This window comes from Oryctolagus cuniculus, chromosome 1 (assembly GCF_051225735.1).
Source record: "Oryctolagus cuniculus isolate XC-2025 breed Fujian yellow rabbit chromosome 1, ASM5122573v1, whole genome shotgun sequence".
Taxonomy (NCBI): Eukaryota; Metazoa; Chordata; class Mammalia; order Lagomorpha; family Leporidae; genus Oryctolagus; species Oryctolagus cuniculus.
In genome coordinates this window covers 12,348,691-12,364,044 of record NC_142867.1, presented here as the reverse complement: position 1 = coordinate 12,364,044, position 15,354 = coordinate 12,348,691, and the positions used below count along the sequence as shown (strand labels likewise).

Genomic DNA, 15,354 nt, shown 5'->3' with positions numbered 1-15,354 from the left:
AGAAAACTTAAGGAAACATACCGGGTGGAGAAAAATGTTAGGGAGGATGAAGCCGCGAGTGCAGGCCGAGGTGGAGACATAAGCCACCTTGGAATTCTTCAAGTCACCTCGGGGAGCAAGAGGCGAAGATCTGGAACCAGAGGCAGAGACGTGGGCCGCCAGGTTGAAATTCGCCAGGTTAGTCCGGGGAACTTGGACTGAATGCCGGTGGTGGCGGAAACATTCGCGAAAGCCGCCGCGTGCAGAGAGAGCACGGGGCGTTGGCGCGAGGCCGTGGTGCGGGCGCGAAGTGCGTGGAGACCGCGGAGCGTGCGCGCAGAGCCGGGAACCCGCCGGCGGGGCGAGGCGCCGGGAAGCCGCGCAGAGCTGTGAAGCCGCCGCGGGGCGGGCGCCGGCGGGGCGAGGCGCCAGGAAGCCGCGCAAAGCCGGGAAGCTGCGCAGATGAGAGGCGCGGGCTGAAGCGGCTCAGCCGGGAAGCCGCCGAGAAGCAGCCTCGGGGCGGGCGCAGCCGGGAAGCCGCGGGGATAAGAATGAGAGCGGGAAGCCGCAGGGATAAGAGAAACAGAAGTTTAGAAGTAAAGTGAGAAAAATAGGAATGCTGGAAGATAGAAGTAAAATGGGAGAAATAGGAATGCCCGGAGATAGAGAAATAGAGAAATAAAAAGGCCTCCCTACAACACTGCAATGTGAGAGCTTGGATTCGGTCTGCCTAATCAAGTGAGGCGATGAGCACCTGCGGGCAGCTAGCAGCTTATGCGCCGCAGGTCACCGAAGACAGGCACGAATTAACATCAGTAAGGCTTCCCCACAATGTAACAATTAGGAGGCTTGGATTCGGTCTGCCTGATTTAAGGCGGTAAGCGCCAGCAAGCAGCTCGACCAGAGTATGAGCTGCAGGTCACCGAAGATAGGCACGAACCAACACTAATAAGTCTCCCCCACAATAAGGCAATGAGAAGGCTTGGATTCGGTTTGCCTGATAGAGCTTGTAAGCCCCTGCGGGCAGAGCAGAGCATGCGCTGCAGGGCACCGAACACAGGCACGCATCAGCGCCTAAAAACCTCCTCACAACATGGCGAAGAGAGGACCCGGATTCGGTTTGCCTGATTGATAGGACTTGTAAGAACCTGTGGCAACTCTAGCAAGCAGAGCAGAGTGTGTGCCGCGGGACACCGAAGACAGGCGCGTATCAACGCCAAAAATAAAAAGAAAGGGGGATCTGTGGGGAGCAAACCGGACTAGACTGAGTTACTGGAATTAAGACTTATTCTATGCATCTGCTCTCCCACTGTGGGGAGCAAACCGGACTAGACTGAGTTACTGGAAATAAGACTTATTCTATGCATCTGCTCTCCCACAATATGGCGCTGGGAGAGAAGTAAACAGCTTCCGCACAGCTGCCTCTCACCAACTTGACAAGCTGCAGGACTTGCTACTGATTGGAGGAGAGCAGCGTACTCGGCGTGTGGGCAGCCGAGTTGGGATTGGTGGAGGAGGACTATAAAGGAGGAGAGAGACGGCATTCACCAGGAACATCTATGGGGAACATCTAGCTGAAGGAACACCTGTGCAGCCCCCGAGACGAGCCGGCCGGCGGTGTGCCGCTCCCCTGCGGAAGTGGGGAATGCGGCCAGGGGGAACTGCCCTTCCACGGAGGTGGAAGGGACGGTAGCCAACCCGGGAAGAACCAGCAGCAAACCCGGGGAGGGCCGAGCAGACGAAAGAACAGCGCAGGGTCCTGTGTCGTTCCTCCACGAACAGAGAGAGAGAGAGGTTTTCCATCTGCTGATTCACTCCCCAATTGGCTGCAATGGCTGGAGCTGCACCCATCTGAAGCCAGGAGCCAGGTGCTTCTTCTGGGTCTCCCACTTGGGTGCCAAGGACTTGGGCATCTTCTACTGCTTTCCCAGGCCATAGCAGAAAGCTGGATCAGAAGTGGAGCAGCTGGGACTTGAACCAGCGCCCATATGGGAGGCCGATACTGCAGGCGGCTGCTTTACCCACTACCCCACAGCGCCGGCCCTGATCAATTTAATTCTATTGATCTATATATCTGTGCTTCTAGGATTAATTTCAGCTGGAAATTTTCTAAGGATGTTTTGCTGTAGAACCTGCGCAGTACTGCTCCTTAGTCAAGGCATGAACATATACACTGATTAACAATGTTGCTTTGTAGCCATGGGCCTGTGGAGTTGCTGAGCATTGTTTGTTAACAAGATTGGTGATTTCCATGTGGTCTCAGTGAGATGCACAGAAAAGTCTGCCATTGGGACTAACCAGTTCTAGCAACTGTCTCACATGACAAATATCACCAACTAACATGATATTTTGGGGTTTCCAAGTATTTCCAATATTTGTGTTCTGGATACTGTTTCTTGTGGCAGGAATGTGACACTATGTGACTTACACTGGGGAGGCTGAGCTGTCAAAGGTAGGATTGTCGCTGTCTCTCCATCTCTCTCATACACATACATACATAAGCACACACATTTATTCTCTATACTCTTTTAGGTTGAAGAGGGTATAATTTATCATGTACCCAAGTGGAACTTAATGTAGACTTTAATATGCCCCTAATTTTATTGTCATCCCCTTTAACAAAATTTGATTAAATTTCTTGAAACCAAGGATTGTATTTTATCTGCCTTTGTAACCCTGGCGTCAAGCATATTTTCTGGTATCCAGTTAAGACTGATAAATGTTGAATGTTCACAATAGGAAAATCAGTAAGAGATATGATGTGGATGTGTGCATGCAAGCATGGGTGTATGTGTACACACAGGAGTTTTGCAGGCAGGACACATAACAAGGAGAGTTGGAAAAAAAGATAAAACCAAAGGACTGACATTCCAGTTTCATATGTGAAGACAATAGCAGAGAAATGGAGTATCAGAGGTTCTAATACTGTGAATGTGACCATGATACAGTAGGTCAGGGTAGGGAAAAGATGGCAGGATGCTACAAAGAAAGGGAGCATGTATAAAACCAAGGATGTGTGTGTGTGTATGTGTGTGTGTGTGTGTGTGTGTGTGTTTGCGTGCATGCACGCATGTGTGTGCTGAGGTTTGACATTTACAGTCATGCAATTGTTCATTATTATTTTGGGGTCATAAAGAAAGTGTGAACTGATTGTATCTTAATAATGACTAAATATCCCTGGTTAGCTCTCATGTTCTTGTTTTCTTTAGATATTTAGTGTACAGTAAAGAGAGTTTAAACTTAGATTTGTATATATCATTGTTGACTTACTCTGTGTTTAAAGGAAAATAACAAAATAAATGCTCAAACAATTGCATAAAGATTTTATTTTGAAACCAACTACTTTTATGCCACCTGAGATTTTATCAGAGAGAACTTGTTTCCACACACTAATAAGAAAAATACATGTGATGAAGCATTTTGCCTACTAGAAGAGTCTGAACAACAAAAGAAATCAATAATTCATTTGAAATTTAAGGAGTACAAGAAAAAGTTTTTCCTTTGCTTCACCATGATCCACTAAATCACCATTCTGCCTAGTTTTCTGAGGAAGGAATGTGACTCTTTGACCACTCCAGTACATGATAATTTACAGCTCTGGGCTTTTGCTAAAGCCAGTATCGGAAAAATCAAGAGATTGCTAATATTCAAAAATATTTTAATACTTGTTATATAAAAAGCCAATGTTTTAGGGAACTCAAACTTTCTCTTCTGTGGTGGTTAGATTTTCTGTATTATCATGAAAGACAAATTTCTGGAATATTTTCTTTCTTATTTTTTCCCTAAGAAGACATCAGTTCTTCATATCCAGATCCACCAGCCACTTTTGAGGACATGTATTTATTCTTGTAACTTTGAGGCAAGAAAAGCACACTCTAGAAGAAAAAAATAGATGTAAGGTCTTTAGATTTCACACAGGTTCAACTTCATGTTTATCTCAAAGTCATTTCCTCTTATGGAGGAATTCTTACTACTCCAAGATGAATATAGCACATCTTTAAGTCACCAAAACAATTGGTATTCGTCAGCCGAGGGCATATTCTCCTCTCTATAACTAAAGAGTTGACTAAATCAAAGACTTAATTCAGTTAAATGAGTTCATAGTGGTGTGGACAGTGGTATAATGGTGTCCCATGGAATTTGATTCAACAATATTTTTTTAATATGTTTTGGGAAAGAAGAAATTTTACACTCAGAAGAAGGGAAAAGCAAACATAGGTGGTCAATGAATCATTCATATGTGCCAAAGACTTTTGCCAAGCTAAGATTGTTAGATACAAGTGGCCATAGTAGAAAGTGTCCTTGCTTAGGAGGGGGCCAAATAAATACTAATCTCCTGAGCACAGGCACAAATCAATTGTATAATGCCTGGAAAAGCATTTGTCTTAACTAGTGCTGCATTTTCTTCATTTGCAAAATGGAAGAACCGAACCAACTGATGTCTCAGATTCAAGTGTCTTCAAATACAGTGACTCCTCATCTGGTTGGCTACCCATTTGCCACGAGTTCCAAATCTGTTTTCTATCAATGTCCAAACCACCTCCCAAGTGTGTTTAATGACTGACTGTTCCTTCTACCACCCTTGGTGATACTGCCCAGTGCATCCCAGAAATGTCCCAGGCAAAATTCAAGGAGGCCAGCCAGCAGACTCACCCCAGGGAAGTCAGAATGAGCTTGTTTCCACCAAAGCACAGCAGCCAGCACAGCGAGGAACAACTCCAGCACGGTGTGAATCAGCATCAAAGACAAAGCTCCCTGGAACACAGGAGAGAGAGGAGTTGGGTCTTGAGCTGGCCTAAGCCTTCATGCTGATTGCAAGTTGGGTATAGAAATGAAAGATCATTTCAACCAACAGAGAATGAACTCAGAACACTATCTTTTTATTTTAAAGATTTGATTTATTTATTTGAGAGGTAGAGTTACAGACAGTGAGAGGGAGAGACAGAGAGAAAGGTCTTCCTTCCGTTGGTTCACTCCCCAGATGGCCGCAAAGGCAGGAGCTGCGTCCATCCGAAGCCAGGATCCAGGAGCTTCTTCTGGGCCTACTGATTTCCCAGACCATAGCAGAGAGTTGGATTGGAAGAGGGGCAGCTGGGACTAGAACCGGCACCCATACAGGATGCCAGCGCTCAGGCGGAGGATTAACCTGCTGCACCACAGAGCCGGCCCAGAACACTCTTAAAGATAAAATTTCTCCTCCCAAGCCTAGACGTTCACTTATTTTGCCTGTTTCTCATTTATTTCCTTGAGAGGAAAGCAGCAATGAGGAGCAGCTAATCAACCAAACCATTTTACGCATTTGTTTATTACCTGTCAGGGACATAGATAATTCTAATTACATTGTTTATTCCGGAAGAGAGCAGAGTGGGGAATAGCCCCAGGGACTGGACCAACAGCTCCCACTGCAGCCTCACTTTTACCACTTAGTAGCCACATGGACCTGGCTGAATCTCTATTTCTCTAGCTTCCGTTTTTCTCATTTATCAAGTGTGCATAATTCCATTTCCTTCTCAGTGATTTGTATGGATCAATGAGGTTTTCCTGAGCAGGTCAAAATTCTATATTGACACACTTTACCACAGGAACCCCTTTATATGTTTTCTCTTGTGTGTTTTTGGTGGTAGCTAAGAGTTAGAAAAAGCCATCCAGGTAGCAAATTGCTAAGGTTGCTAACAACCCAGACTCAATTAAAAAAGGCACACGACCAAGAGGACAAGTTCTACCATTTCTGTTCTGAGAAATTACTTATGTAGAAGTGGCCATCTGACAGAAAAGGGAGATAAAGAAATGTCTAGGTTCTTTATATATAAAAAGAAGATATTAACTTTTCTCCATTACTTATAAATCACCTCAGGAACAAAATCAATACAAGTCTTTGTCCTTCAAATGTAAAGTTATCCCTTTTTGAATTCATGCTTTATCTATTATACAAAATCCTCATAAACCTCTCTCTGAAGGTCATGCTTGGCTGTGCCAGAGGAGAATGAGTTACTCTCAACTTATTTGCATGCACTTTTTGCATTATAATACCTTTAACGGGGATAAGCACCTGTTGGCAACTCCATAAGGAGTGAAGTGCAAGCATGAGTTTGACCAGAGTTTTCTATGTGACCATCCTACAGGTGAATCTTTGGCTTATCTGACTTTTGCAGTTTCAGAAAATAAATATTCTGCAGTCTCTTTATTGTTATGTTACCTGTTTTTCTTACAGTGCATTGCTGACTATGCAGATACTCCTGAATGCTCCAACATAAGACATACTGTTTTGTCAGACCCTTTCTTTCCATCTTCCAAAAGTTCCCTTACAGTCATCCAAAGTTAACATTCTCCATTTCCCTCTATGTCTAATCTCGTAATTTAATAAACTCCACTTCTTTGAGTTGTAACAAAAAGCAAAAATGATGTCACCTTCTCACCTGATTAGAACTACTCTTTTTCATGATCATGAGAAAGAGGAACAGCCCTTCCCTACCTTCAAACTCCAAGCTTTCGCACCCTATTTCTCACTGCTGTTTCTGATATTTGCTAGGCCAACTTAACCTCCCACCATGTGCATACCAGGTTTAGGTGCTGGCATCCCCCGATTGCCTGGCGCTTTCCTCTATATCTGTCTTTCTAATTCATCACTCCATGCATAAAGATTCTCAGTTTGACAAACTCATATTTTATATTTCTAAATTTGGATTAAGAAACTTTACCAATGATAAGCTTTGTTTGTAGTCATCAATCTTATTTGACATTTATTCTTCAGTTTCACTCTACTTGTATTAGTATATGATCACATAACAAAACCTCTTAATCTCACTAAAGAAGTATCCTTTCCTTTGCATAACCCTGGCCCTCTCCCTGATACCAAAACTGGAAAGAATAGAGAGAGATTTTCCGAGAAAAGGAGATGGATGGAGGGTGGAAGGGATAGAGGGGGAGGGAAAAAGGGAATATCATTATATTCTTAGAATTGTAACTATGAACTATATTGACTTTGTTAAAAACTAATTGAAAAATAAAAATACTTACAGTCAAAGTTGTCTTGGCCATATAGCAGTCCCATTCTTCATATGAGGCATAAGGAAGACCAGGATACATGGTTGGTATAGTTGTCGTGTTCACCTCGCACTGCTGGGAAGCAGAACTCAAAGCAGCCAGGTTGATAAAGAGGAGGATGAAACCCAGGAGAGCAGACAGAACGCTCAGGATGCTTATGGCCAGGCTGCTGTGAACCTGAACAAGAAATGTTGAGTGAAGATCTTCCTTCACAAGCAAATATCTCTTTGCTAGCCTTTCAAGAATTTGTTATCTTATTTGTCTCCCATCGGCAATGTAGGATTCATTGCTTATTTCTGTATCCCTTCCTGGTGTCTAGAAAAATCTCTGATCCTAGAAAACTAATCTTGAAACAATGAATGAATAAAATGGTCTCCCTTCCACCACCAGGTAGGGCTGGTGTAGTAGTGTAAAAGAGAATGCTTTTCTCCTAACTGCTTTACCCTGGGCTGACAGCAGGGCCTCGTGAGGTTAAGCTGGCCAGATCAAGGAGGGTGTGAACAAAAGTAAAGGTAGCACCAGTCCCTCCAACCTGCTCAGGAACATGTCCTGGGGGCATCAGGTATACAGAAGAGGCAGGGGAAGTGGTTTGCTGTTCCTTATACATGATCTATTTCAAAATCATGCCTTTCATCCTAGATGTCCTTCAACTGATGATTGGATAAAGCAAATGTGATATATGTACACGATGGAATATTTCTCAGTTATAAAAAATAATGAAATTCTGACATCTGCAACAGAATGGATGTAATTGGAGATCACTGTGTTGAGGGAGATATGGCAGATCTAGAAAGACAAAATCAGATGTGTTTTCTCTTATTATGGAGTTAATATAGAGAGTATACAATTTTGTACTGTGGTTATCACCAGCCACATGGATGACTTACATATGAAGAAAGATTAAATGAAATTTAAAATTCCCTTTCTCAATTTCACTGGCAACATTTAAAGTTATCAATTGCTACCCACAGTTAACATATTGGATAGCACAGATTCAGTGCATTTCAACCGTCACAGGAAGACCTACTGAATATCAAAAATGATCTAGTGGTCTAGGGCCCAGTTGTGAATTACAATGATCAAATTCTAAATTCTAATGAAAGAAAGAGAGATATTGGCATTGTCCTGAGCACTCTTCTTTCTCTCTTCCTTGCTGCTCTGGGGAGATTCGTGTAGTCAGAGATTCCAAATTGAGCTTCTGTGTTAATGTGTTGTATGGAATTCCATCACATCATCTCCTATATCAACCCCAAGAGGATGTGGGATCGAGTGAATTTAGTGAATTCACTACATTTAGTGAATCATTACAGGTTAGAAAAGTTTCAACCTGTAATTCAGTTTCCTTCTCTCTGCCACTTTCAATTCTAGCTTTCCTGGAAAGCATTAAAAGTGGATAAATTTGGTTTCTTAGCCAATATAAAGGATTAATGACAATTTAGAACTCAACAAAGTACTAACTTCAGGTGGTATGGATAAGAGTGGGAGACACTTCTTTACATGCACAGCATTTTGACTGTGCTTTCTCAAGAGTTTTGACACATGGGCTTATACAGTATATCCATAATAAATACACCGCCACCACTGTCAATTTCTTCCCCATTGAAGCTATGAATCTGAAAGTAGTTACTAAGATAAAACATCACAAGTAATCATAACTTTGGTATGAGTCTCCTGAGCACTGCTCCAGAGTGTAACATAACACCCTGAGTGCAGATGCTGGTTTAGTGGATAGTGGTTGCAGGAATAAGCACTGGACAACGATATAGAAGATCTAGGCACAGCTTCCAACTCTAAATAAACTAATTGCTCTGGAACTTAGTTTCCAGGTTTCAAAGTAGACATTTTCATCCTGAATAAGTTTTCTCTAAACCTTAATATGATCCATCAGGTTGTGTGTTATGATTCTCATACTCACCAAAGATTTTGTCGACCTTTTCTCTGTGATGATTGATAGGATGCCAGAGAGGATAAACTACTCAGAAAAGACAAAATATTGTCAGGTCAGTTTGTATCTGCAGAGTAGCTACCACGTTACTACCACAATGTTTGTGAAAAATCCCATGAGAAAAGCCCTGGAGAGCAATTTACCAATGATGTACGATTTATGTAAGTACATTAATTAATCCCTTTTGTTCAAATATGAGCACTCAGAAAGCACAAGAAAAGGGTCATATGACCAGGAACCTATCCCATTATACAAAATGAGGACCTTGAAACCCTGCAAAGATTTTTGGTTCTGTTTGTGTCTTAAGAAGGAAAAGTCTTGGAGTCCCATGTTCTCTAGATAAGGACATGAACACAATGATACACAATAAGAAAAGAATGGCATATTGTCATGTGATTTTGTCCTTTATTTAGTTGATATGGTGTATTGCATTTATTGGTTTATATGAATTGAAACGTACATGCATTCTTGGGATAAATACCACTTGGTCATGGTGCATGATCTTTTTAATGTGTTGTTGAGTTTCATATGCTAGTTTGTTGTTGTCGAAGAATTTTGCATTTACATTCTTGCATTCTTGGAGACTGTGACCTATTGTTTTTTATCTTGTACTATCATTCTTTGTGTTTTTTTTTTTAATCAGGGTAATACTAGGTTCCTAAAATGAGTGTAAATATTCACTCAGCTTTAATTTTTTGCAGGATTCGAAAAGGATTGGTGTAAATTCTTCATTAAAAGAAAAAATAGGAATAGGAATAGACATGGGGAAACAGAGATCTGTATTTTAAGTTTGTAACTGCAAATTAAAATATGAACAAAAGGAAGGTTGAGGTTGGATGGCAGGAAGGCTTCAAGACTGTTCAGAAAATCATAGAAATTCCCTTTCCTCTTTGAATTATTTGCAGTCTAGCAGATTTGGATCAGGTGAGTAATGGAAGATTCTCTGCAAAAGAAAAAAAGAACTAGAAGAAAAGTAGTGGTTCCAGTGGTCCCAGTGTTAAGTAATTTTTCTATATAAATAGATGCTGAGTTGTTTTTTTTTTTTTAAGACTATATACCTCTCCAAATGTTGAGTGCACTCAATGACCTACTTCCAAAGAGTACAGTATAGAAATAGGGGAGAAAAAAGTAGTTTTACATTTGGAATAGCCTTAAAAACTCCACCTCAGCCACACAATCAATGTTAAATTCATTAATGGCAAATAATGTTGACAGTCGGTACCCTTCATATGACCTGGTGAGAACGTCAGCTCACCTTTGTCACCTTCACATAAAACTTCATCACTCAGTTTAAACATGAGAAAAACTCAGATTTAGGAACATTCTACAAAAATTGTGGCCAGTCTAGTAAAAACTGTCAAAGTCATGGACAAAGAAAGTCTCAGGAAAACTAGAGGAGCCTAAGAAGACAGGAGGACCAAAATGTAAGGTAGACTCCTTGATGGGGTCTTTCAAAAGATAAAGGGCATTTTGGAAAAAAAAAAGTTGAAATGCAAATAAAATTCTGACTTTGGTTAATAGAAGAATAAAAATGAGCCAAGTTAAAAAAAAAAAAAGTAGACCTCTGCAGGCATAAAAAATGTAGGAAAGGTAAATGAGAACTACTGAGTTGTGGAAGCTAATGGGAAAAAGAACTATGAGAAAGACTCCCTTCAATGTAGAAGAAAGTTCTTCTCTGAAAATAGTACCACACAGTCCTCTCGACACTCCAAGCCTGGAGCTGTTCCAGAGATGTTTCTATGCTACCTCTGAATCACAGGCATCTTCTGAGTCTGCCCTGGGAAACATTAACACAGCCAAAAACGTCTTCAGAGAGCTCAGGGATGAAAGCGCTTCTGCCGCCACAGTTCCCATGTGCATCTGTGTGGTTTGTCTGTGACTGAGCGATGTTCTGCATTGGTGCTCATTTCACTGTATAGATAAACCTTTCCTAACTTCACTCCACTTCATGGATTTTTTTGCATAAACCTGGAGAGACGCTACCAACCTTCAGATGATGAAAAATAAGGCAATCTTCAAAATAAATGTTTATTTGAGCTAGATCAGAAATGCATCTATAATCAGGCCACTGTTGTCCGCCTACTCACTCAATGCTTCCTTGTATTACACACACAGGAGAACAAGTGCTACTACAACTCCTTGGGCTTGGCAGACAGAAAAGTAGGGAAATGGCAAGTGGTGAGTACTAACCCCTGGCATCTTGCCATCTCTCCACCCCATTTGGCCCTGCTCAGGAGCTCTACTTACACATAAGGCTCCTATGAATGGGTAGCCAGACTTCAACAGGATAGAAAACACTGAGGTAAAATGTTGAGAGAAGGAAGCTGATGCCAAAATGATCCCCAAGCTCAACACCATCACTCCACTCAGGATCTGGATAGCCTGTTGAAAAAGGAATGGAGTTCTCAGATGAAAACCAGCATTGGTAACAATAAGTCATTTTCATTTCTCCTGTGCTGGTCATGCATTAATGTCTTGAGCAAGAGCCCAATGAGGACAGAGGCACTGTAAAAGCTCTGAGTAAAAAGACGATTTGCAGAGGATGTTGTCTGCCACAGAAAATCAATGTGTTGGGCCATATGGAAGTATCACTGAGCCTTCAGGTGTTCCTGTCCCTCAATACCTGGTCTATACATGACCCCTGCTTCCAATTCATGGTGAGTGCTGGGATCTGCTTTCCCAGCTCTCTGATTCCATGACTGGTAACTCTTCTGCCTCTATAGGGATAGGGGACATCTGAAAGCTCTTGTACTCTCTTGAGTACTGGCAGTGTGAAAGTCCCTCCCCCCAAAACCCATTGAACACAATCACATGAAGCCTGCTCCTCAGACCAGCAATTTGGCCTTTGTGGTCTGAGGTTTTTTGTCCTGATGTCCACATAGCTCTACTGATATTTAAGAAGCAGTTTTCTAAATCTATGTCATGTGAGTGTCATAGGAACCCATGTGCTTATATATTTGAGAAAAGGTCATTAGTCCCACTAGACAGTCAAAGGGAGTCAAAAGCCAGCGCTCACTAGGCTAATCCTCCACCTGCGGTGGCGGCACACCGGGTTCTAGTCCCGGTTGGGGCGCTGGATTCTGTCCTGGTTGCTCTTCTTCCAGGCCAGCTCTCTGCTGTGGCCCAGGAAGGCAGTGGAGGATGGCCCAAGTGCTTGGGCCCTGCACCCACATGAGAGACAAGGAGGAAGCACCTGGCTCTTGGCTTCGGATCGGCGCAGCGCGCTGGCTATAGCGACCATTTGGGGAGTGAACCAAAGGAAAAGGAAGACCTTTCTCTCTGTCTCTCTCTCACTAACTTTGCCTATCAAAAAAAAAAAAAAAAAAAAAAAAAAAAAAAAAAAAAAACCAACCAAACAAAAAAAAAAAACCAAAAAACCCCCCAAAAAACCAAAGTGAGTCAAAAGTCAAAAGGAGTGCCTCGCCTCAGATCATGCTAGTGCAGAAACTCTAGAAACCAGAGATCTAATCTACGGTCATACCATCCTGAATGTGTCCAATCCCATCTGATCTTGGAAGCTAAGCAGGGTCGGGCCTGGTTAGTACTTGAATAGGAGAAACCAGAAATCTTTATTTTCCACCTTGAGGAGGGAGGATAGAGTGAGTGAGTGAGGGTAGGGTGGGAAGTATCCTTATGCTCTTAAAAGTGTATATATAAAATACATGAAATTTCTTCCCTCTATAGAAATAAAACAATTTAAAAAATAAATCCTGGATGGGAGAAAGGATGCAAACAAAATGTAAATATCACATTGTTCGTGAAAGGGAAGGAGAAAGGAGGGGAATGGAGTTTGTTTTTCCTCTAATTTGCGGGGAGGGAAGAATTCTATTTGCAAATTCAACACAGATTATTCAGCTCACTATTGGTGAGCACATACAAAAATGTATATAAAGTATATAATTGTTTGCCACCATTATTTTTGTGAAAGGAAGTATGAAGAGGTACTGTATTGCAAAAATATAAAAGCAAAAAATATTCAATTACTCCTATTCAGAATATTAAGAAAATATTTTTATTCCCTTTCTTATGGAAAAGGCCTGGGGATAGTTGTAAATGGCTCTTTGGGCTGAAAATCAGCCTGGACACCCTCGGGCACACTCAAAGCTCTCCATAGCTACAAAGGATATGCAATCTCAAGACATAAATGGTCTCTTTACTTTGCCCTCCATCCCACTCCAGAAAGATCTGAACTAGATTTACCCCAGTAACTTTGACTTCTGATTTTAGATAGTGCTTCAGGCTGTCCTGCCTCTGGTTGGTGGGTTTGGGTTTCTCTGTTTGGGGAAAGTTGATGCCACTCGCTGTGAGCACGACTACAGACTCCTTGGTCGTGGGCTGTGGAATCATGCTGATGCTCCCAATGCTGCAAAAGAAAGACATGCATCTCTGCGAATGTGTGCTGCTCCCGGGTTCAGGCTCCCACACCGTGAGTATCTGTCCCTCAGCCCAGACTTGTCCTTCAGGAAAGGGAAATGGAGGTCTTCAACAGTGAAAACTGGAGAACTCCGATTTCATGAGAATGGTCCCATAGTATTTGACATAGTCCATTGATTGCACATCAGAGCAACACATTGATCAGCACGAATCTTGAGTGGTCTCAGTATTCAGAGACACAAAACTTACGTGTTGCAATCTCCCTTTCCCCCAGTGCTACTACAAATGCACTGGCATATATTTGATGACTTGTACCCACAATTAAGATATGATCAGAGTTATGTTTGCCAACCTATTTTCTACTTAGGTTCTGTCTTTCTCAGATTTTGTCTAGTAATAATATTTATCACAAATTCTAGATCGCTTTATCATATTTCACCAGACACTATCCTCAGTGCTTTTAGTCCTTATATATCTGCATGTTAGTTACTTAGTCCAAACATATGGTAGTGAAGGAAGTTCAGAATAAGAAAGTTAACCATTAATAGAATTCCTTTATTCATATATTTGTGGCACCAAGTTAATGCTGAGGAAGTATTCGCAGTTATTATTATTGCTCAGCTGCATTCTCAGAGCTGGGAAGGTACAGAACCACGACTGAACCCCAGCTGTCACTGGGGTTCAATGTCTTGCACATTTCTCTAGATTATGCGCCCTCTTCCTACTTGCCACCTCATGATAGCCACCTGGGTCTGAGCTGATTTGGTCTGGAAAAGCAGCTACAGGCAGTGGTATGAGAACAAGACTGGAGTCATAACACCTGAGTTCAATGCCTGGCACATGAACTTAGGAGTTGTGAAGACCAAGCTGCCTGTGATACTGAATTGCTAAGTTCAGCTTGATCTCTTCACGGCCTCATTCTTGGCCCATGGGTTCTCCAGCTTGCAAATGGCCTGTGAGCATTTAGAGACAAGAGCTCTGCTCCCATTCATTACATGGTGGCCTTAGAGAAGTGTTTCATTGAGATGGCACACTTAGAAAACAGCAGAAACAGTTTCTGCCTTTGTCCATTCGATTTGCAAAATACTCTAGTGTCTCTGATATTTGCTAAAGTATCTCAAGGCAAATTCCACCTCTAATGGGGTCCCAGCAAGGAGTAGGTGAACTGAGAGGTCTTTCAGCATTGCCTACCTGTCCCCGTGGACTAGCCCGTTGGTTCCAGTTGAGCTCTCGGAAACTCCCAGGAGGTTTTAGCTCTGAGTTTTCAGGCAGCCTTGTCAATAGTTCCTACTTGTCTTCATCTTTCGAAAATCACTGGCTCTTCCTGAGTCCAGTGTTTACCACCACACAGGATGTGATACTTACGGACTGCAGATTTGTGAAATGTGCTCCACTTCCTTTTTTGTAAACCTCTAGCATCTTCAGAAAAAACACCAGCAGAACCACCTCATGCTAGAGTGGGGGAGTCAAGGAGCCTTCTGTTGAATTGTGCCACCCCAGTATTGACCAGGTCCACGCTACTAGGCAAGTCTATTGCCTTCAGAGCCTCCATTGCCAATCCCTGTGATGGGGGAACAACACCTACTATGGGAATTGTTATAAAGACAAGAAAAAATGCTTATAAAAGGCTTACCTAAACGTATTCACAGGAGTGCTCAACAATACACAACTAACAGCAACAATATTGTTAAGTGATAAAATCTAATTAAATATAGTTTATCATAGTAACAAATAATAATAGGCTAGCTTTATTTTTTTTCCAATTCCTCAGGCTCCAGGCAGGCTGTTTTTTAGCATACTCCCTTCATACTTGTCCCACTCATTCTCTCTCTCTCTCACCATCTTTCTCTCCCCCTGCTGTCCTTCATTTGGGCCTGAGTAATCTCTGAACTAAACTCCCCTGTCTGCTTTCATCTGGGTCTCATTTTGTCTCCTTTATATTCTCAGTCTCAATGCCACCAAACTAACTAGGAAGGAAAATGATTAGTATAACAATAACACATGGGATTGAT

At 42.2% G+C, this 15,354-nt stretch overlaps 1 protein-coding gene across 2 annotated transcripts; it reads right to left on the bottom strand.

Moving 5' to 3' along the window:
• Positions 1-3,279: 3,279 nt before the first annotated feature.
• MS4A6A (membrane spanning 4-domains A6A) lies at positions 3,280-14,655 on the bottom strand. Of its 2 annotated transcripts, XM_002709187.6 has the most exons (7): positions 14,534-14,655; positions 13,169-13,331; positions 11,216-11,350; positions 8,939-8,995; positions 6,997-7,200; positions 4,633-4,734; positions 3,280-3,854 (listed from the first exon to the last, which is right to left on the bottom strand). In XM_002709187.6, the coding sequence occupies exons 2-7, from the start codon at positions 13,313-13,315 to the stop codon at positions 3,762-3,764; spliced, it is 738 nt and encodes a 245-aa protein (XP_002709233.3). In that variant the 5' UTR covers positions 13,316-13,331; positions 14,534-14,655; the 3' UTR covers positions 3,280-3,761. The 2 variants fall into 2 exon arrangements, with proteins under 2 accessions (XP_002709233.3, XP_089164663.1); XM_089308537.1 differs by lacking the exons at positions 13,169-13,331; positions 14,534-14,655 and adding an exon at positions 12,450-12,549.
• Positions 14,656-15,354: the final 699 nt, after the last annotated feature.